General features: G+C 39.0%; 1 protein-coding gene across 1 annotated transcript in view; it reads left to right on the forward strand.

The window, feature by feature from the left end:
- The window catches only part of WDR64 (WD repeat domain 64), a 195162-nt gene that overhangs the window by 25486 nt on the left and 145891 nt on the right, over positions 1–23785 (forward strand). Inside the window, exons 4-6 of the mRNA XM_006902445.1 lie at positions 2626–2729; positions 13128–13238; positions 21490–21704. Of these exons, the coding sequence (XP_006902507.1) occupies positions 2626–2729; positions 13128–13238; positions 21490–21704 (430 nt within the window). The remainder of the gene's footprint in view (positions 1–2625; positions 2730–13127; positions 13239–21489; positions 21705–23785) is intronic.

Raw genomic sequence — 23785 nt, forward strand, 5'->3', positions numbered from 1 at the left:
CAGCCTGGACTTCCGGCAGTTCTCTGCTGATGTGCTGTTCTAATCGTTTTTGGATGATCTTCAGCAGAATCTTGCTTGCATGTGAAATCAATGACACAAAGGGAAGGAATTATAAGAGAGATAAACAGAAAATTCAAAAGTAAGCTTGAGAAGACAAAGAATAGTATTATAACAAAATGGTGAAAACTGGAGTTAGAAAAGCAACAGAATAACACATTTGGCATTTCTCAAGGTGTAAGAATTGAAAAACAAATTCAAGCCTTGAGCTGAATCCACTGAAGGATTCTGTGGGCAAAATCTTGAATGATACAGGAAGTGTTAAAAGGAGTTGGGGTTGGAAGGAATATAAAGAATTATTGTACAAAAAATATTCACGGACACCAAACCATTTCAGAAAGTAGTAGCATATAATCAAGAACTAATAATACTGAAGAGAGAAGTCCAATGTGTACTAAAGGGATTGGCAAAAAAAATAAGACCCCAAGGATTGATGGAATAGCGCTGAAGTGTACCAACAAGCGGATGTAACCCTGGACATGCTCACTAGCCCATGTGAAGCACAACTGAAGGTGGAGCAGGGTCAGGCAAAGATTTGTTCTATTGTATAGCCAACTCCATGGCTCCTAACCAATGAGTCAACCTCTGCTAAGTGCTGAGGACTCCAAAACCCAAGAGTTCCCTGACCTCTAGTTGGTTCAGGGTTTTGAAGCTGTAAGTCATTATGGAAGGAGACTGTCCCTTTTTCTTCCCTTTGAAACCACCAACCTTTCTATTAGTTACCACCAAACACATAATGCACCAGGGTCCTTAAACAGAACAAGCAAGCATTATCTCTGGCCTCAAGGAGTTTGCATTCTTTTTTTTTTTTTTTAAACCAATACACGCCAAGCAGATGGTTGTTTATTTTATCGTGTGGTGCCACTGAGTCAAGGAGTTTGCATTCTAAAGGGAGAGACAGCAACTTAAAAGAGAAATATATTTGCACAAGAGAAATGGGTATGGTTGTGTTGTTGTTGTTGTTGTTATTGGTACCATTAAGTCAGAAGCAACCCATAGCTGATCATCTGGTGAGTTTTCAGCGGCACAAAATTTCATGGGATGAGATTGCCCATCCTTCTCCCATGGACATATGGTTATTGTTGTTTTCTGCCATTGAGTTGTCTGCCATTCATAGTGACTCTATACACAATAGCTCTGACCTCTGCCCATCCTGAGCCAGACTCACTGACTTCGACACACCTAATCCTACTGCCCCAGTTATCATATCAGTCCATCTTATCTGGAGTCTTCCTCTCCTGCACTGTCCCTCCATGATTCCAAGATGAAGCCCTTCTCCAAGGACTGGTCCTTCCTGGCTACATCCCCAAAGTATGTGAGATGGGGCTCCAAAATCTTTGCCTCCACAGACAAACTTGGTTTCACCCTCTCCAGGACAGATCTATTTGTTCTCCTGGTGATCCATGATATGTTCAATACTCTTCTCCAGCACCACAAGTCAAAGACATCAGTCTCCTATCATCCTTAGTCACTGTCCAACTGTCTTGCCAAGACCATGACCTGAATTAGGCACACCTTAGTGCATATGGTAAGAAGTACTATACAAATAAAGGTGTCTGTAATATTTTTTTGAAGACTTGGCCTAGTGGTAAGGAACTGTGCTACCACCCTGAAGGCATACAGTTAAAATGCTCCAGCTGCTCTGCAGGAGAAAGATGATCAATCTCCTCCTCTGTAATTCTCAGCCTCTGAAGGTGGACCGTCTCCTCCTGTGCAAGTAAACTGCCTCTGAAAACCCACTGGAGGGACAGCCATGGGTTGGTTCCAACTCCATGATACACAGCAACTAGTGACTTAATGGTAAGGAGTTAGGCTGCCAATGCAAAGCACAGAGTTCAAATCCAGCAGCTGCTCTGTGGGACAAAAATGAGCAATCTCTTTCTGTGCGATTTATAGTCTCAGAAACCCTGCTGGAGGGTCAGCTATAAATGACGAGTCAATCCTGGCTGAATGACACAAAGCAAGAACAGAATATTTTCTTTAAAAAACAGCTATTAATAGTAGTATTAGTTTCTTTTATACTGGAAAGGTCTGACATAGCATTTGATTTTGATTCTTTGCTATTACAATGGTGACAAATCAAAGAAAGATCTCCTAGGAAACATGATAATCTCAAAATAGAAATTAATTATTTTAAAAGATGTTTAGAAAGCTCATTCTCTGCAAAGTATGTCACTTACACTTTCCCTGGTGATTCATGTATGGAAGTTTGTTGGAAAATTCTATATATTAAGATTACTGTCTCTGGGAATCTTTAAAATTCAATGATGGCTTGGTATTTTTTTATTGTATTCCTTTTTCATTTTTAAGCAACTCAATACTTTCTTGTACAAAGTTGACTTATAATTTCTCCTTTCCCTTTTAAAACTTTTCAGTATTTATTATTATTATTATTTTTTTTAATTCATTCATTGTCGCACATTTTCAACTTTTCTTCCCTCTCCCTCCCTATTCCCTCCCCTAGTCCACTTTGCAATAGACCCCTTGTTTCAGATTTTTGTCATACATTTAATACCTAATCATTTTTCCCCTCAAAAATATCTAATAAATTTTATGTGCCATTGACAGGTAGTAGAAGGCGGGATGTCATTAAGTGCATAGTCAAGATTCCTCAGCTAGATCTGCTAATAACGGCCTCTCAGAAAGGACTGATTACCATCTTTAATAGCCAGGTAATGTGAGCCTTGGTAAGCTCTTCTCTTCCCTCCTTGCTTCCTTCTCCCCGTCCTTCTATTCCCCATTTCCCTCCATCTCATGTTTTTCCTTCTTGCCCCCTCCTCCCTCTTTTCCTTCCTTTCACTATTCCTTCTTTCTTTCCTTCCTTTTCTGTGTTTGGGCTGTGCTTAGTGCATTTGCATCAGATGCAACATAAACCAGATAAAAGTGTCATTAAAAAAAGAAAAAGAAGAAAAAAAAACCAAAACGCACACTCCAAACCCAAATGTCACTAAAAATGAGCAGATTGCTGAGCTTTTCAATAAGTTTTGAGAAGTTAGAATTGCATTTGGCATTATTCCTCGGGATAAGATGTTGAACCATGTAGCATCAATCCAACTACACTATGGTACAGGGTGCAGCCAGTCCTGGATTACAAACAAGTTCCATTCCTAAATCTATCTTTAAATTGGATTTGTATGCAATTCAAGTGGTTAAGTAGGATGTATCTAAAGTTAGTAAAATATTTGTCTTATTATATAATATCTTTCTCTTCCTAATGCTTTCTATGTCATAATGTTTTATGCCCATGAAAAAGCAGCATGCATTTGTTATTGTTGTTGTTATGTGCCATCAAGTCATGTCATCTGCAACCCTTAGCGACTGTATTATAGCAACTCTGAACCCTTCCCTGTCCTGAGTCAGTCTCACTAATTCCGACACACCAACCCCCATTGCCCAAGTTATTGTATCAATCCATCTCATTGGGGATCTTCCTCTCCTGCATTGTCCCTCCACCCTTCTGAGCATGATGTCCTTCTCCAAGGACCAATCAGTCTCAAAGTATGTGCCCAAAGTATGTGGACAGAGCTTCCAAATCCTAGCCTCCAAGGAGAAACTTGGTTTCACCCTCTCCAAGACAAGCCTATTTGTTTTCTTGGCAGTTCACGGCATGTTCAGGCACCACATTTCAAAACTATCAATTCTTTTTCTGTCATCCTTAGTCATTATCCAGCTCTCTGATGTATAGCAAGTAATTGCAAAGACCATGGACTGGATTAGGCACACCTTAGTCTCTAGACTGACATTACTGCTTTTCAGTACCCTAGAGAGGTTCCTAACAACAGATTTGTTATTATAAATCATTATATGTTTTTAATATATGCAAATCTTTAAAATGTCAAGGTTTATGGAGGTTGATTTGTAACTACAGGCTTACTTAAGTTGAATGTTTATAAACTGAGGAATGCCTGTACTTTTTCAAGTAAATTCAGAAAGACACACAAGCAAAATGTTTGTGTAATTCTATCAAATAATGAAGGATCTTAATTTTACTGGGTATGGTTTTAAAGAGGGAACTTTTTGAGCCGATCAAATATTTTCATATCTCTTTTAGACAAAATAAAGTTTTCTGTGAAATCATAATAGGACCAAGACTGTCTTTTTCAGAAGCCTGTACTCATTGCATCTGAGTTGTAACTGACTCGTAGGTGATCTTGCATTTGGTTTTTGGTTTTTTTTTTTATTTGAGTCACACATTTATTCTTTTTAAAACCAAGGTTCACAGCATCCATATAACTTGCTCAAGATTATATGACTAATAAGTTACAGATTTGGTATTCACATTTAGGCTATTTTGAAAATCCATGCGGTTTTTTTCTATATAATAACATATAAGGAACTTTGAAGGCTAGGAATCTTCCAAATGTGTAAAGTCCAGCAAATGCTATATATGTATCGAATCTGAATATCCAGTATTAATTGAGTACTTACTTACCATGAGACAGGTGTAGTCCATTGAGAGCTGCACTGCTAACACAAAAACTGTATCTTTGCTGGTTCAAATCCACCAGCAACTCCATAAGCCATCTCCTCCCCCTGAAATTCACCACATTTGGTTCTACTTGAAGGCAATAAATTGAGTTCAGTTCTGACTTGAAGGCAATAAATTGAGTGAGCACCATGAGACAGGCAAAATTCTGTATGTAATAGATATGTTTACAGATTTCAACTTTGAAACCACTCCTCCATGGGGAAGATATTATACCATTTTTTAAAAATTTTTTAAATTTAGGTTGTTTATTTTTCATTTCAATGAATATCTACAGAGATTTTGGGATTCCATTCATTCATTGTTGCACCCTTCTCCCCGCACAAACCCCTCTCTCCCCATTTGCTCCTCTCCTAGAAAAGCAAAAGAAAAACTCCCTCATTGGTACACAATGCCCCCCGCACCTCCCCAAACCACACCCCTACCCCCAAATATAATCCACTCTGCAACCCTCATTGTGTATTCCTACGATAAACATAATGCCCTAAATATATAATACTTTTAAACTATTCTCTCCCCCATAGACTTCAATGCGCATTTGGTTTTTGAGGCTGTAAATTTCATGCTCATCTTATCTTGGAGCTGCTGGTGGATTTGAACCACCAGAAAGTCATGTTCTTTAGGTTAACAGTGAAACTCCTTATGCACTACTCCACCAAAGCTCCCTCTCAAAGGATTGTAAGTGACAGTTAAATAATAGATAAAAGATGTGAAAGCACATTATGAATAGCAGATACCAGTATGAATGTAAAGGGAGCTCTGGTGGTCTAGTGGTAGGGAGTTGTGCTGTCAGCCTTAAGGCACAAGGTTCAAATCCACCAGCTTCTCTGACAAAGAAAGATGAGCAATTCTCCAAATGGGAGAAGGATAGACAATCTCCTCCCTTGGGATTTACTGCCTCTGAAAATCTGCTGGAGGTCTAGCAATGAATCTATTCTGACTTAATTACAGTACCATTCTTAATGTTAATTCTCTCTAAACTTAAAAGTTGAGATTCTAATGGACAACATGACTTTACTTAGAAAATAAAAGATGAATGTTTGATGTTAAATAGTTTTTAAACATTTCAATTTTTAGTCCGTTACCAACTGGTGTTATGCTTCATACAAAAATAATTTGAAATATTCATCACATGATAAAAAATATCAATGATAATTTTCAGTCCACTGGGGATCTATCTTTGATTCAGTGAGTCTTCAGTTGGTCAGAAGTCACAGGGAGCCAGGCTCTGCGAGGGGAGCACTCCAGCCATGCCCAGGACATGGCACAGGGAGAGATGTAGAAAGAGGGCAAGGAGCCTGTACTACCAGCTGAACCAGCTTGGACAGTGTCCAAGGCAGTAAATCTTTACTGCAGCAGACCACCTCACCTTCTGAATAGCCAACCTTTTGATTAACAGCTGAATGTTTAACCAACCACCAATAGCTATTTTGTAGCTTTCATTGTGTGCCAGAGTCAGAACCAACCTGTAGATGACCTTCCAGTGTGTTTCCAGTGGCAATAAATTGCACAGGAGAAGAATGTATAGTTTGCAGTACAATTTCTTGCTTCTAAGCCACCAGAGCTCCCTAAAGAGATGGTTGCTGTTGTTATGTACCAAAGCATCAGAATTGACTCACAGCTGACCCTTCTGTGGATTTTAAGAGGTAGTAAATTTCATGGGAAGATATTTCCCATCTTTCTGCCATGCAGCAGCTGGTCGATTCTAATCAGGTACCTTTGGGGTTGCAACGCAGCTTCTTACTACTAGAACACCAGAGCTCCATGTATTTACTTCAATTAAATAGAAAAATTTTCAATCTCTTTTCCTCCTGCTGCATTATTTCGCTGTTCATTTTTGTTAGATAGATAGATAACCCAATGAAAAAAACAGAACAAAGATGGCATCTACAGGATAAAGTGAGAAGAAAAACAATCACCTTCATAATGAAATGTTGTTGTTTTTAAGTGCCATTGAGTAGAGTACGACTCATAGCAACCCTATGAACAGAAGATCTGAACCTAGTCCTGCCCTGCGCCATCCTCACACACAAGAGACCATTGCAGCAGTCACCTTTTCAATTCACCTGGTTGAAAGTCTTCCTCTCCTTTGCCGACCCTCCACCTTTCCCAACATCATGTTCCTCTCTAAGGAATAGCACCTCCTAACAATATTTCCAAAGTACGTGAGGCAAAGCCTCATCATTCTTGCCTCCAAAGAGCGCTCCAGCTGTACCCTCTCTCTCTTTTTTCATAATGAAATCGTTCAGGATTATGCTAGTATAATTATAAACAGTTCAGGGTTATTATATTAGTGTAATAAGTGTCATCTTTCCAGAGATACTTTGCACACGTACACTCCTCACTCACACTTGTTTATCAGTGGGTTCAAAAGTACCCAGACAAACGTGTCTGTTTCTGCTTTTGGACAATGTTAAGGGATTATGTGATAAATAATGTAATTGGAAAGAAAATACTAAAGAACAGGTTATCTTGATATTATAAAGGAATAAAACCAACCGAATATTGTATGTCTTAGAAATTTAATGACACATTCTAAAAGTAAAATAATTTGTAAGATTAGGTCATAAGACTAATTTATTGAAAAGTAGCCACTGATAACACAAATAATGTGTGAATCAACAATTTAAGATTTTCATGGTGCCCTTTGGCATTCTGGATGGCATAAACAGTAAATATTGTTAATAAGAAAAGCTATGTCAAAAGTTGTTGTTGTTAAGTGCTGTCAAGTCATGTACAACTCATAGCGACCCTGTGAACAAAAGACCTGAACCTTCTTTTATAACTATCATTGTCTCTCTACGTTCATAGTTTCCAAAGGCATGTGGTTTAGGAAGTGGAGGCCACATGTTTGTTTCCAAACCTGAATCAATCTAGGAGCTCCACCAAACACTGTCCATGACAAGTAACCAATATGGTGTTTGACACACCAGTGGCACAGCGTTCAGCATCACAGCAACTCTAGGTTACTTTAATACAGCTGATAGATCAATGCTGTATAACTTAGAAGAACGTTAGTACCAAACACGATTAGCACCAGGACCAAAAGCAAAGGCCCTCCACCAGAACCTGTTGACTCTAAACAAGAGGTTTCCAATCCACAGCTCATTGTTAGTTAAATCTGGCAAATCCAAACAGCTGACACCAGATTGTGAACAACAACAAGAACAAAACTCAAAAAACCCAATATTTCACACTTGATCCTCACCAAGACACAAGAAACCATCTTCCAAAATCCAACCACTTCATACATGAGCCTCCAAGCTTAGGTTTTTAAAATTCTGAAGGTGTCTATAAGGATTATGATACTTTTAAAAATGGAGGGGAACTTTAAAATGTGACTTCCACTAAAGATGGAGACCTGGTGAGAGATTAGTAAACCAGAGGTGTCCTTTCACAGCATTTTCTTTTTCCATATAGAAATATGTTCATGATGGAAAAGCCTTTTGGAACTCTTCAAATGAAAGACTGCCATGACCAATTTTTTTTAGCCGTCTCCCTCTAATCTAATCCTTTTTCTCCCTTTTTACATGATCCATTCCTTCTGGGCAGATATGTCCCAAAACCTTTTGAACATGAAAAAGAAGCTGGGTCAGTTTCTTAATTTACTTAATTACTTCCATGCTTAACTGCCATGTCTCAAGGTCATAAAATGTCATCTTATATGTATACTAACTCTCTGTAAGGAAGGGAACACTGATGGCCTAGTGGGTAAGGAGCTGCACTGGCAGCCAAAAGGCAGATGGTTTGAATCCACCAGCCACTCTGCAGGAGAAATATAGGTAACCCCTTGCCATGTAACTTAAAATCTCTGAAAACCCACTAGAGGGTCAGCTATAGACTGATTCTGACTCAATGGTACATAACAACAACTCCACAAGGAACACATCTATTATTCTCAATTAGCATATATCTCTGGATGGAATGTCTTTCACTAAATTCAACTAAATTTCAAATAAAACAATCTGTATTTTTTTCTACCTCAATCTATATGCATAGAGATCTACTTAACATTATTTTAAGTGCTCTTGTCCCTGACATTTCTGATCTAGTAGATCAAATATGATTGTCTGATTCAACATATCCCATGCTAAAAAAAAACATATCCCATGCCAATGCATTTCAGCTTACCAACATCAATATTTATGTGTTCCATTTCTTCTTTAACAATGTCTAACTTTTCAATATTCATACTGCTCACATTTCACATTCCAGTCACCAGTATCTGTTTGCAACTGTTCTTCCTCCTTTGTGATTCCTGGTACAAAGGTTCAGCCTCCAATGCATATCTACTAGTCTAATCTGAATATGCTCTATTGTTCAAAGGGTTTTCGAAGGCTTGTTATTTCAGAAATGGATGGCCAATCCTTCTTCCTAGTCAGTCTTAATTTGGATGCTCAGCTTTAGGCCAATATCTGATAGACAAGTATTTACTCAAAAGAGCAGATGAAAAACCTTTCCCTATTACATAACTAACAGATTTGTTGTTCATTTCCTCTACTTTGGGGTGTGTGTGTGTGTGTGTGTGTGTGTGTGTGTGTGTGTGTGTGGTGGTCGATCCTTCTTCCCCACCCCACCAGCAACTCCTTCCATTCCCTCACCGTGTCCCTCCAGCACCCCTCTTCCCTCTTCCTCCAACTAATTCCTCCACTTACTTCTGTTCTCTCATTTTCTCTCTACCAGTGATGCTGGTGCTCTGGGCCAATTCCAGTGGCAGTAGCTCCTGATATCATTTTGCATTTCCATTTTTTTCCCTACCAAACATTGTTCTGAATAACAAAAGAGTGTGAGGTAGTTTGCAAGTCAAAGAAATTGAATAATTGGTAACAGTTCTTAAAAAGACAACTCATGGAGGTACAACCTTGCCAAATAAACAGTGCATGACTGGGTGTTTCCAGGGAGTGGGAAATGAGGATAATCATGTAAAGGTTTCAAGTGATACTAAAAAATAAGTAGTGTATTGTTTTAGAAATTGCATTCTCATTTTTGCATTGACAGCTAGGTTTTGTAATTCTCTTCCTTTTTTTCCTAGATGAGAGTTCAGACCAGCACCACTGTTACCGTAAGTGCATTTTTAAAAATTCCTAATTAATTCCTAATTAGCTTAGGGCTATGGTAATGGCTCCTCAAAGGGCACCTTAAGAAGACAAAGTATCATTCATTAAATTTTCCAAAACCTAGAGTTATAAAGCCAAACAGAGAAGCATGCTTGGCATTTCTCAAGTTGAAAGAACTGAAGAACAACTTCAATCATTGTGTTGCAATAGTGAGGGATTTTCTGGGTGAAAAATTGAATGTTGCAGAAAGCATCAAAAGAAGATGGAAAGAATACATAGTCAATGTACAAAAAAAGAGTTATTTGATGTTCAGTCATTTCAGGAGGTAACATATGATCAAGAACCAATGGTACTGAAGGAAGAAGTTCAAGTTGTACTGAAGGCATTAATGAAAAATAAAGCTGCAGGATTGATGAAATAAATACCAGTGGAGATGTTTCAGAAAACAGATGCACCACTGGAGGTTATCACTTATCTATGGCAAGAAATTTGGAAGACAGGTAGCTACCTAGAAGAGATTCAACTTTGTATCCCTTCAAAAGAAAGATAATGCAACACAGTGTAGACACTATTGCACGATAAATCTCATTCATTAATAGCACTTGCAAGTAAAATTTCATTGAAGATAATTCAAAATGGTGTTTGTTTGCTAATTTAAAGCAGCATGTCAACAAAGAACTTTCAGAAAAGATTCAGAAGAGGACATAGAATGAGGGTGCGGTATAGCAGATTACTTACTATGGCTATACAACACATGGTCTTTACACCTTCCACCACTTGACTGAGTTTTGCTCACTACCTTAGAATCAGAGATGTATACCCTCAGGATTATCTGTGCAATTTGCTGCAGACTGCACCATCAGTGCTGCCTCTTGGTTGGATCATTGTTAAGTGCTGTCAAGACACTCACTGCAACCTTATAAATGACAGATCTGAATCTTGTGCTATCTTGTGTCATCCTCACTATCTAGAGTCCAAGCATTTGGTCAGTCCATCTTGTTGAGGATCTTCCTCTCTTTTGCCAGCCCTCCACATTTCCAAGCATAATGTCACTCTCCAAGGAATAGCCTCTCGTAGGAACATGTCCAAACTTTGTGAGACGAAGATTCACCATCCTTACCTCCAAGCAGCACTCTGGCTGCACCTTCTCCAAAACATACATTTTTGTTCTTTTGGCAGTCCATGGGATATTCAGTATTCTCCTCCAGCACTACAACTCAAAGGCATCAGTTCTTCTGACATCCTTATTCATTATCAAGCCCTCAGGTATATAGCAGGTGACTGGAAAGATCATATGCTGAATCAGGTGCCTTTCAATCTTTAAATTGACATCAATGTTCTTCAGAACTTTGGAGAGGTTCCTGATGGCAGACTTTCCCAATATAATACATCTCCTGATCTTTTTACTGCTAGTACCAAGGGTATTGACTGTGGAACCAAGTAAGATGAAATTGTTGGCAATTTCAATCTTTTCTTCATCTACCTTGATATTGCCTATTGGCCCAGTGTTGTTGTTATGTGGTATCGAGTCATCTGCAACTCATAGCAACCATATGTACAACAGCCCTAAACTCTGCTCTATCCCTTGCCAATTTATTGTCTCTTACACACCTTTCTCTATTACCCCAGTGACTGAATCAATCCATCTCATCGAGGATCTTCCTCTCCTGTGCTGTCTCTCCACCTTCCCAAGTATGATGTCCCTCTCCGAGGACTGATATTGCCTTGCAACATGTCCAAAGTATGTCAGACAAAGCTTCAGAATCCTTGCCTCCAAGAAGTAACCTGCCTTCACCCTCTCCAGGACGAACTTGTTTGTTCTTCTAGCAGTCCGTGGTCTATTCAGTACTCTTCTCCAGCACCACAGCTCAAAGACATCAACTCTCCTTCTATCATCCCTAGTCATTCATTGTCCAGTTCTCTGATGCATAGTAAGTAATTAAAAAGACCATGGCCTGTATGAGGCTCATCTTAGTCTCCAGACTGATATTGTTGTTCTTCAGTACTTTGGAGAGGTCTCTGACAGCGGATTTTTCCAATGCAATTCATCTTTTCATTTCCTGGCTGCTGGTACCAAGAGTGTAGAGCCAAACAAACTAAAGCTGTCAACAATCTCAATCTCTTCACCATCTATCATGATGCTGCCCATCAGCCCAGTGCTGAGAATCTTTGTTTTCTTAATGTTGAGCTTCAATCCATACTGAAGGCTGCAATCCTTGACCTTCTGCATCACTTCAGGTCCTCCTCTGTTTCAGCAAGCAGGGTTGTGTCATCTGCATAACACAGATTGTTGATGAGTCTACCTCCAAACCTGATGCCACACTTCTCATAGAGACCAGCCTCCTGGATAATCTGTTCTGCATACAAATAGAAAAGAACTGGAGATAGGACATATCCCTGACACACACCCTTCCCAATTTTGAACCATGCAGTGTTTCCTTGCTCTGTCCTGACAACAGCCTCCTGGTCCAAGTATAGGTTTTGCATAAGCACAATCTAGCGTTCTAGGAAGGACTATGCAAATATAAGGTATTTGTGAGTCAACAAGGGGATTGCATAGCTTGCTAACAATCTAAATAAGACCAGTAGCACTTTTAGGCTGGAAGCATACAAATAAGACATATAGAGAAGATTGGTCAATTTTATGATTCTCAAAATGAGCCATCCCAAAATGAAAAATGGGGCTCTTGCTAACTTCAAAGGAGAAGGGTCAGAGTGCAGTGCATGCTTTCAACTTGAGTTCTCTTTGTTACTTCTCAATTCGGCAGACTGAGAACAGCAACACCTGAGCAGCATCAAGTGGTTGTTAGAAAAATAGTGACAGGAGAGGGCAGAACCAGGAGACCAGTGCAGATAGGCTTGTGGGCTCAGGCCCACAGAGGCAGAAAGCTGAGGGCCTTCGGGCACTTGTCAGAGAGTTAGCTTTGTCAGCATAGAGAGCTGGAGCTGAATGGCTTCAGGCAGGAGGCTTACTAGGACAGACAAGGATAAAACTAACGCCAGAGCAATACCAAAGCAGGCCCAAGTTTTGCTTTCTGGAGTTAAACTCACTGCAGAGAAATGCTTGAAAAGTGGTTAGTTTTGAGCATCTTGATCTTTTCCAGCTAAGAGTGTTAGCAATGGGAAAAGAGCCAGAGACTATGCTGAATCCGCCTCAGGCCTAGTTTCTGTGTACCACGTGAAGGATGATTGTTCCTTGTACAAGTGTATGGTGCACAGTGAGGCTTTTTTTGCCGGCTGTCACACTGTACCAGGAAGCTGCTCCAGGCAATAGCCAAATCATTCATCAGTTGAGGTTACTAAGGGACTCCAGTTGAGAGTGGGAGGGGAAAAGATAACCATCGTTCTTCAGGGCATCTAAGGGGATGCATTGTGAGGCTTCTCAGTTAATAAAACAAATGGGGGCTGTAAATAACCTACTATTTAGTAACCCATTACCATGTGATAGAAGGAACTATATTACCACCCCAACACACACGTATCACACACATTCTATGAAAAACACTAATTCTCTGTTTTTCTACCAGGATACCTCCTGGATCACAGGATGTGACTACCTCTCACAACTCAAGCGAATTGTGGCCACTACAGAAAGGACCATCATTGTCTGGGATTATAAAGCACAAGGGAACAGCCAGGTACTTGAGCCAAGAGCAAATTTCAAAGAAGTAAAATATTCTTTTCAAAACTGGTAGGATTTGAAAAATTAATTTTTTAAAAGAAAATTAGCTATTTTGCATCTGACATTGGAGAGTTAAATTCAACTTTTAGATCAAATTCAGGATTAATAGTTTATGAATCTAACTGAAAAGTATTATTTTTTCATTTAGTGCATTCTTAGTTAATGGCTGTTTCTCTTTAAGAAGAAAAACAATCTAATTCCTTTCTTTTCCTATATCTTTTCTGAGTCCAACTATCTTGTAGACTGAGTTCTTTACAGAAGAAAACCAGTTAAGCTTTGCTCCATATATATGTCTGTAGAGAATGAGAAAGAGACAGAGAGATTGATGTAAAGGAAATGGCTCACATCCTTGTAGAGTCTGACAAGCCCCAGGTCTGCAGTCAGACCTCAAAAAGAGAAGCAGAGGTGATGGAGTTAGGGGTGGGGGACAAATGGGTCTAGTTGTCTACAGGCAGGCACTATCTCAGGCTGTCCACTTTGAAGTCTGCTGCCTTCACAGGCTGACTTGTCCAACGGTGGATTTGGAGACAAGAGTTGAAGACAGCTGTCTTGGAGACTGACAAGTCCAAAATCTGGAAGGGGACTGGTTCTGGGGACCACAAGCCAGATAGCCAAATACAGGATTTGACAAAAAAAAAGCTCTCTAGCTTTTTGCCAGAGTCTAAATATATTCACAAGCCACATTGCCAAGAATTATTGCCAAGATTATATGCCAGGATTATTGCCTATAATCAGATCAACTCCCCCTTTCTCTTTCACCTTGCCATTGAGTCAGAACTGACTTGTAGTTGATTATCCACTGGGTTTCTGGGATCTTAAAATCCATTAGTGGAGTTTATTCATTATTCTTTTGTGGAGCTCTGGCTTGGCAGTGTAACTCCCTATAGACTATGCCACCAGAGCTCCTTCATATCTTTCTAGAACCACCTCCAATCCAGCCTCACTAATATCATAGAGGTTAGAATTTCTACCACAACAACAATGAATGAGTGGAAATCCAAAGCCTCTGTAAATTTTCACTGAAATTAATAACAAATTTAAATTTGAAAAAAAAAGAATTAAGTTAGAGTAAGGATGGCAATGGATTTATAACTGCTCAAGCTAATAACACTATGTTGTGGTATGGAGGAGGAATAGTGGAAATGTATCCACATTTACAACATTCCTCTTACCAAAACCATTTATAGAAAATAGGTACTGCATTGGAACATATATCTCCGGATTGGAAATGATGATATTGTTAATACGTCTAGCCGTAAACTTAAAAGATTATAATGTTCAAAATTATTTGTTATACATTTGCTTAAAATTTTCCCTCTTTTAACAACTGGGATCTAGAAGGAAGAGAAAAGACCAGAGAATGGGCAAAATTATTGGGGCAGCTATTGCTGCCAGTTTAGGGCCTGTGTCAGGAAAAGGAAGTCTTTCTCATATACAGTGCCACCCAAAGGTAATAAAGGAGGTCAGAATTGATTCCACTGTGGAAAGCTGGGCCACTTCAGTAGACAGTGTCACAGACAAGAGCCACAGATAGGCAAGGGAGTAGAAAGGAAGCACCCACTCACTTGCTTTACGTGTGGCTCTGAAGGACACTTGGCCAAGGTGGCCCACATCAGGTCCTCGTGGCAGACAGGACTGACAGGCTCCAGCTCCCAGCTGGAAACAAAGGAGAACACTTCAATGATTTAGATCCTCCCAGAAGAGCCGTGGATGAGCATTAACATTACTGGTAAGTATATTCCTTTTCTCCTGAACACAGAGCCTACTAATTGGTCCTAAAAACCTTCTGAGGACCCAACTCTTCCCACTATCTCTTAGTTGTTGGAATGGACGGAAAACCTCATAAGCAGTTCCTTACTTCACCTCTACCTTGCTTGTGAACTTCCGAGTTGTAAAACAGCCCAGTGGTAGATGGAATTTGCTCCAGGACTTAAGAAGCATAAATGACATAGCTGAGCCTCTACATCTTGTGGTTCCTAGCCTCTACACTATAATAGACAAAGTGCTAGTCTATAGGCCTTTTATTGTAAGAACCACCTTCCCTCTGTAACTTGATTTGTGCCACTACTAGAACCTCTACTCAGAATATTATTGCTTCTTAATTTTTGACTCATGTACTTTTAACTTGTTAGTTAAATTTGTGTCTTCTAGGTTGCAACACCTCCATGATACATCTTCAAGGATATGAACATGTACGGCTAAGCACAATTAATAACAGTGCATCTAAATTCCAAAATCAATCTCCGTAATAGTCTATGTGTTTCCTACTGCCAAAGGGGCCCTTTAGAGTAGTGAGAGAAAATCTTCACCCTGAAACTACAGCGTCCCTTTTGAGCAGAAAGTAGCTAAGAGAATACACCATCCCCTTTTCCTTATGAATCAGGGTGAAGTCTCTCTCAAGGAGGAGTGATAGGGAATGGCAAAGGACACACTGACAAAGGAGATTAATCAGAACTGGCTTTGAAAAGCAATGTGGCAATTGGACGATTAAAACAGACATTCGGGGGGAAGGGGAGAAGAACGAACTGGGGAGGAGGGTAGAGAAAACAGTGCAACAATGAATGAATGAGAACCCCAAATCTCTGTAAATGTTCATTAAAACTAATAAAATTTAATAATAATTTTTAAAAAGTTGATGTAAAGAAAAAAAGGGGAAAAAAAGAATTTCTACCACATAGGACAATTACCTTATACCTTATTGACATGCAAGATTAACCATTATCCTAACTATTCTAATTCTGGCTATGCTCATGTTATCAAGTTCAAAGTCTTTCTCTCCAGTTTAACTTGATTTCATAAGAAAAGTACCAAAGTTGGGTCCCTATTTCTGGCAAACACACGTATACACATGACATATTAAGGAGTGACAACCTACAGCCAGACAGTTTTAATCTATCTACCAGCTTCTCCATAGGAGGAAGATAAGCTATTTCCATCTGTGTGATTTACAGCTTTTGAAAACCCATTGGAGGGTCAAATATGAGCCAGTTCTGATGTGAAGGCACATAATAGCATTGATGAAAACATCTTATGCAGCAAAAATGCTATCATTGATTTAATCAATATTTATTGAGCAATTGCAGATATGTAAAAGCAGTTTTAAATAAGATAAACAAAATCGCAACATCCTATGTTGTTGTTGTTGTTATGTTCCATTGAGTCTACTGTAAATCATAGGGACCCTATGTACTATAGCTCTGAACCCTGCTCCAAATCCTGAGCCAATCTCACTGTTTCTGACACACCTACCCTCATTACCCTACTTATTACGGCAATACATCTCATCTGGGGTATTCCTCTCCTACCCTGTCCCTCGACCCTTCCAAGCATGATGTCTTTCTCCCAGGACTGGGCCTTCTTGTGTACATGCCCATAGTATATGAGACAGAGCTTCAAAATCCTTGCCTCCAAGGAGCAGTTTGCTTTCGCCTTCTCCAAGATATAATTCTGCAATAAATTATACCATGAAAAGCATGAAGTACAGTAAGGGCTCAATGAGAGGTGATGAGATCTCTAAATATTTGTTATAGAATTTAAGGAATAATTTAACATTCTTCTGTGTCTTAGATGTACCTAGAGTCAATGAGTCCATTTTTGTCCATCTTGTTGAAGGATAGGCCAAGGTTCATAGGAGCTCTATGAGTTGTAAACAACTCAACAGCACCTAACAACAACAGCTTTAGTGAAACCTCACACATATACACAACAAACGCTTTTTTAATTGTTTATAGTATCTTGCTGTCTCATATGGTTGGAGAAGGCTTTATTAACTTCTGAAATCCTAAATTCCAATTTTTTATACTCTGGCTACAGCTTCTCCTCCTTCAGCTCTCTTGAGCTTCAGTTCTTGCTTTTCAATCCCATAAAAACCAGTAGTACTTTGAAGTCATTTTTTTTTCTAGTGTTCATGCTCTTTCATTTTCTTTTTTCTTACTCCATTGTATGGATCCTTAAATCGCTTTACTTTGAAATTCTAGTCCTAGATGGATGGCTTGAACCCTTTATTGACCCTTCATAGTGGCTATAAATCACAGAAGTCATCCTGCTGCTGGTATTATAGGCACCTCATACTTGAGAGTCCTTGACAAATCTAATCAAGAAGAGAAGAGGTACTGTCATTCAGGTAGACAGAGCTTATTAGAGAGAAGGGAAATACTCTTGAGGAAGAATGCAAGCAGTTCTGCAATAAAGTCCCTGTGCTCAATGAGGGTGACAAAGTGGTAAGATTTAGAATACCAGAAGAATGTCTATTTCTATTGGTGCTTTATTGATTATGCAAAGGCATTTGACTGTGAGATTCATGACAAGTTGTGGTTGAAATGCAGAAGAATGGGAAACCCAGAACACTTAGTTATGCTCATGTGAAATCTATACCTGGACCAGGAGGCTATGTGCAAACAGAGTTGGGGAACACTGGATGGTTTAGAATTGGGAAGGAAGCATGTCAGGACTGTATTCGCTTTATATACCTATTCAATCTGTATGCAGGACAAATTATCTGAGAAGCTGGACTCTATGAGGAGGAGTGTGGTATCAGGATTAGAGGGAGACTCATCAATAACCTGCATTATGCAGATGACACAACCTTCCTCATTAAAAGTGAGGAAGATTTGAAGCACTTGTTGCAGAAGATCAAGGAATGTAGCCTTCAGTATGGATTGCATCTCAATGTCAATGGACCAATAGGCAGCATCTTGATGGATGGAGAGGAGACTGAAATGGTAAACAGCTTCATTTTGCTTGGATCCACAATTAATACCATTGATACCAGCAGTCAGGAAATAAGGAAATGTATTGCACCAGAAAAATCTGCAATTAGGGACCTTTCCAAAATTTTAAGAAGTACTGATGTCAGTTTGAAGACTAAGATGAGTCTGATTCAGGCCATGGTCTTTGTGATTACTACCTATGCATCTGAGAGCTGGACAATGAATAAGGATGTGAGAAAAGGAATTAATGTCTTTGATCAGTGTGTTGGAGAAGAACAGTAAACATCCTATGGATGGCCAAGAGAATGAGCAGATATGCCTTGGAGAGGGTGCTGCTGGAGTGCTCTTTGGAGGCAAGAATGCTGAGACTTTGCTCACATACATTGGACATGTGCTAGGAGGTGCTATTCCTTGGAGAAGGACATAATGCTAGGAAGGATGGAGGGTTGGTGAAGGAGAGGAAGATCCTCAACCAGGTGGACTGATACAGTGACTGCTGCAATGGGCTCTTGTGTGTCAGGAAATATGAGGATGGCACAAGACAGAACAGAGTTCAGATCTTTTATTCATAGGGTCGCTATGAGTTGTGCTTGACTCAACAGCACCTAACAACAACAACATTCCAGTAACTAAGGATGATGGAAGAAGAATTGATTACTTTGGGTTGTGATGCTAGAGAAGAATCTTGAATGGACCACCACCAAGAAAACAAATAGGTCTGTCTTGGAGAGGATGAAACCAAGTTTCTCCTTGAAGCTCCATCTCACATTCTTTGGGCATGTGACCAGGAAAGACCAATCCTTGGAGAAGGACATCATGTTCACAAGGGTGAAGGGACAGCGCAAGAGAGGAAGACCCTGGATGAGATGAATCAGTACAGTAGCTGGAGCAATGGAGGTAGATGTGTCAGAATCAGTGAAACTGGCTCAAGATAAGGCAGGGTTCAGAGCTGTTGTACATAGGATGACTATGAGTCACAGGAAACTCGACAACACATAATACCAACATTCCATGGGCAGGAGAAGGATGGGCAATTGGCAATTTCTTCCTGATCTATTAAATACCTCTGAAAACCTGCTAGAAGGTCAGTTATTGGTCAGTTCCCATTTGACAGTACACAACACAACAACAACAACAACAATATTCTATGAACTGCAAAAAAGAACAAATAAATCTGTCTTGGAGAAAGTAAAACCAGGGTGCTCCTGAGTGGCAAAGATGGTGAAACTTCACCTCATATAATTTCAGCATGTTGACAGGAGAGGCTGGTCATTGGAAAAACACTGTGCTGGGAACAATAGAGGGTTGTAGGAAGACCCTTAATGGGATAGATCTATCCAGTGACTATAACAATGGCCTGGAGCAGATCTGAGATGGTGAGAGAGGCTCAGGATAGGGCAAAGTTCATAGCTGTTTTACATGGTGTTGCCATTGTCTTAAAGATGGCACTTACAACCACCACGACAATTTTTTAAAATAGTATCCTCTTTTAGGCCTATTCCCACCTGTGCTTCTGGGAGAGGTGTGTTTTGTATGTTGAAATGTATCTTTTTCAATAAACTTTTCCTTTCACCTTAGAAAAAATATTATTCTATTTTATGTTTAAATTGTAAGCTCTATATCTTTTCTGAGATAGGATGGTGGTGGTAGTTATATCAGGTCAGCTCCAGTGGATTGTAGTTCTATGTGTTTAGAATAGAACTGAAGCCTGTGTGTGCTGAACAGACGTTCAAGGCTGTGGCTTTGGAAAGCAGATGTCTAGTTTCATGAGTCTTGAGCCTTAATTAATTACTCGTAGATATATTACAAAAGCCAATTACAATTTGTTGATTAATTAATTAATTTATAGCAAAAATTGCAATTTATCTACATTGTAATTCATAAATTCACTACAACATATTGATTCATCAATTCATAGTAAGCATTAAACAGTTAATTGTAATTTATCTACATTCAATTAATAAATTCATCACAACATATTGATTCTTCAATTCATAGCAAGCATTAAACAGTTAATTGCAATTTATCTACATTGCAATTAATAAATTCATCACAACATATGGATTCATCAGCAGTGGGGAACATTCACTCACCCTGGGATACCAACTCATCTCCTTCTTTTGCCTCTCATGGTCATTGGTGCAGTCAGGAGGTTCATGGCTAGTTCAGCAGCTCAATGTAACCAGGGGGTTCTCGGCTAGTCAGTGTAGGCGGACTCCTCCACTGTCTCAGTAGCTCATGCCCATCATTGTAGGTCAGAGTTCTTGGCTCTGAAAAGAGTCTTTAGGGATTTGGCTCTAAAAAAGAGCCTTTGGATCTTCGGTTTTCAGCTCATTGTTAAGTGCAGAGAGAGAGAGATGCTGGACACAGCCAGAGTTTTATCTACTCTGTCTTCCCCACTTTACATTATGGTGAGGCAAGTGGGACATGTTGAATAACAATATGGGTCTGACCTATCATGTTCAATACTAGTTGTGTTTCCTTGGCAACACTGGCAGTAACCAGTCATATCTCCTTATCAAAGGTCCACACATGTTGTGGTCAGTGGGGCCCTGGAGCCTCTAGATGCCTGTTATGGCATGGTTGTGCATATCAACTGTTCAGTATATTTTCACAAATGTTCTTAACATAATTTCTAACCATAACATAGCAGATTCCTATATACTATTCTTATATGCAACACAGGAGACTTCCAATATAGTTCTTATTCTTAAATTTACAAGTTACATAATCTTAGCAACACAGGCAGTAACAAGTTACATTCCCTTATCAGGATTCACACAGTCTGAGGCCAGTAGCTTTACAGGAAAGTTATTATCAGTTACATTCCTTTGTCAAGGGTTTGCACCTCCTGTGATCAGTGGGGATCTAGGCCTCTCAGGCCTGTTTAGGCATGTTAAACTATTAGTATATCTTAAGAATTAAATTCATCAGAATATTTTTCCATGGCAAGCATATTTTATAATTTGTTTTACAGCTAATTAATAGCAAACTTATGATATTTCATAATATGTGTTACAGCAAAATTAATATCTTTTTCTTATACTTAAACTGCTCATAACAATCCATGCTGTGTTTATGTGCCCTGTGGCACCTCAGTTGTTCAATTAATTGTTCAGCTCCTTACTGTTCATGCCAACAAACTAAGAAAAACCAGGCCTAAACAAGCTGCCAGGTTGTATTGTTTCTCAGACTTTCCTTTTCCCTCCAAGCAGAAGAAGCAGTTCTCTTTAGATATCCTACCTGTCTTACACAAAGATCTGGTGTGAAAACTATCTATACAAACTTTGTAAATAAACCAATATAAAATAAAAACAAAACACCCAACATTGGGCTCACAATGAGAGTTCATGAAGTTTTATTTGAGTAACTTAATTTTTTTCCAAGTTCTTTTATGACTGTGGAATATCAGAAAAGAAAAGTAAAATGTATCACATATTAGGGTTTATGTTTACTAGATAAAGTCTGTTACTAGCTCACTAAATATTTTCTTTGCAGGAGAATTACTTTATCATAAAGCCGATGGACCATTGCCTCCTGTGTGTGTGCGTCGTGTCCTTGCCAGACCAGCTCTGCCGGGATGACATCCTCCTGGGGGATGATGGAGGATTTGTGAACAGATTCACAATAAATAGTGATGACTTCGGACTAAAGCAGGCAAAAAACAAAAAAAAGTTACAAAATCAGATCTTGGACTCAAAGCACTTTAAAAGGTAGGTACTTAGTGTGAATAGTCTAATTAACTTAATTTTTTATCATCTAAGATTAATTACATATATAGGAAAAATAACATGTCAAATTTCATAAGATGCAAAGCTGAACAAGAAATACTTCACAGAACCACCAGTCGAACAGGAAAGGCAGGTAAATTTGTGACTGAAATTCCACTTTTAAATGCTACCAGCAGTTAACCTCTAAGGTGTTTTAGTGGATTAAAGAGTTAGATGAAAAATGAAATAATACAAAACCTACAAATGATATATGTAGTAGTTTACTAGAGCTCAAATATACAAAAACAATTCTAAGCATTAAAAAGTGAGAATAGAATTAAAAGAAAAGTTTGATCAATTTGACTGTGTACACAATAAAAACTTTGGACAAGAACAGGTAATCTTTTTAAAGTAGCAAACTAGGATAAGTATAAGAAAAAGGATAAAAAATAGGCTTATACTCCCTAGGAAGTGTTAGTCCTTCACCTTGGTTCTCGAAACTGTCATGTTTTGTTCTCCTGATTGCTGGTACCAAGAGTATTTGTGGAGCTAAGCCAACTGAAGTTGTTAACAATCTCAGTCTTTTCTCCGTCTATCATGATGCTGCCAATTGGGATAGTGTTGAGAAGCTTTGCTTTCTTGATGTTGAACTTTAATCCATATTGCAGACTAGTTCTTGACCTTCTGCAGCAAATATTTCAGGTCCTCATTGGTTTACACAAGCAGGATAGCGTCATCTGCATAATGCATGTTGTTAATGAGTCTTCCTTCAAACCTGATGCCACATTCCACCTCATAAAATCCAGCCTCCTGAATGAACTGTTCTACATATGGATTGAAAAGGTATGGAGATAGGATGCATCTCTGATGTACACATTTTCTGATTTTGAACTATGCAATGTTTCCTTGCTCTGTTTTGATGACGACTTCCCAGTCCAGTATAGTTTAGCAAAAGCACAATAAAGTATTCTGGGATTCCCATTCTGTTCAAGGTTAGCCACAATTTTTCATGATCCAAACAGTCAAATGACTTTGCATAGTTAAGACAGACATTCCTCTGGTACTTTCTGCTTTCAGCTAAGATCTGTCTGACATTGGCTATAATATCCCTAGTGCCAACGCCTCTTCTAGACCCAGCTTACATATCTGGCAGTTTTTTGTCAATGTACTGTTCCAAATGTTTTTGCATAATCTTCAATAGGATATTGTTTGAATATGTTGGTATTTTTCAATAATTTCCACATTCTGTCAGATCACCTTTCTTTGGAATGGAAATAAATATGAATCTCATCCAATCATTTGGCCAGGTGGCAGTTATCATCCAGATTTCTTGGCACAACCCAGTGAGTGCATCTAGGGCTGCATCTGTTGTCATAGCAACTAATTATCAGACCTAATAAGCAATTTGGGACAGTTTTAGTGGAAGAGTGCATAGAGTCTTGTGCTGTTAACTGAAAAGTTCAGTCGGCATCCACTGACTGCTCTGAGGGAGACAGATGTGCAGTCTTCTTCCATTTTTACAGTCTCAGAAACCCAGTGGAGGGTGACTCTGAGTCCAAATACTCAACACAATGAGCTACTAACAAAACAAGGGGCCTGGACCTCCTGATCTTACTGAACTGACTGAGAAGGAAAGCTGAAATTTCCTGAGCTGGTTTACTGTGACTGGCACTGCAAGCAGGGTTAGCTAGAAAGAAGGCTGACTGCTTTACTGATGTGTCTGTTTATACTTTAAAAACCCTGCCTATAAATAAATATACAAGAATACTTCCATATGGAACTTCGTTGACATAATTTTTTAAATGCTTTTTCTTCTTTCTAAATCTTGAAATGATCATTTAAAAAATAATAATAAACACCTTAAAAATACAGTAGGGTCCTTTGTCATTAATATAGCAAATTTTCATCTTGTTGTTAGAATATGCAATTAAAAGCTCATTGTAATTGTTTGAAATGGAATTAAGCTTAACTAACCCCTTTACTGGAACCTTACAATGGTATAAACTGTCTTCTTTTCTCATCCTTTGCACATAAGCACACTTATGTGTGAAGTCTCACCAAAGTGTTAGACTCCAATGAGAGAC

This window comes from Elephantulus edwardii, unplaced genomic scaffold (genome assembly GCF_000299155.1).
Source record: "Elephantulus edwardii isolate Elephantulus edwardi_28Jun2011 unplaced genomic scaffold, EleEdw1.0 scaffold00412, whole genome shotgun sequence".
Taxonomy (NCBI): domain Eukaryota; kingdom Metazoa; phylum Chordata; class Mammalia; order Macroscelidea; family Macroscelididae; genus Elephantulus; species Elephantulus edwardii.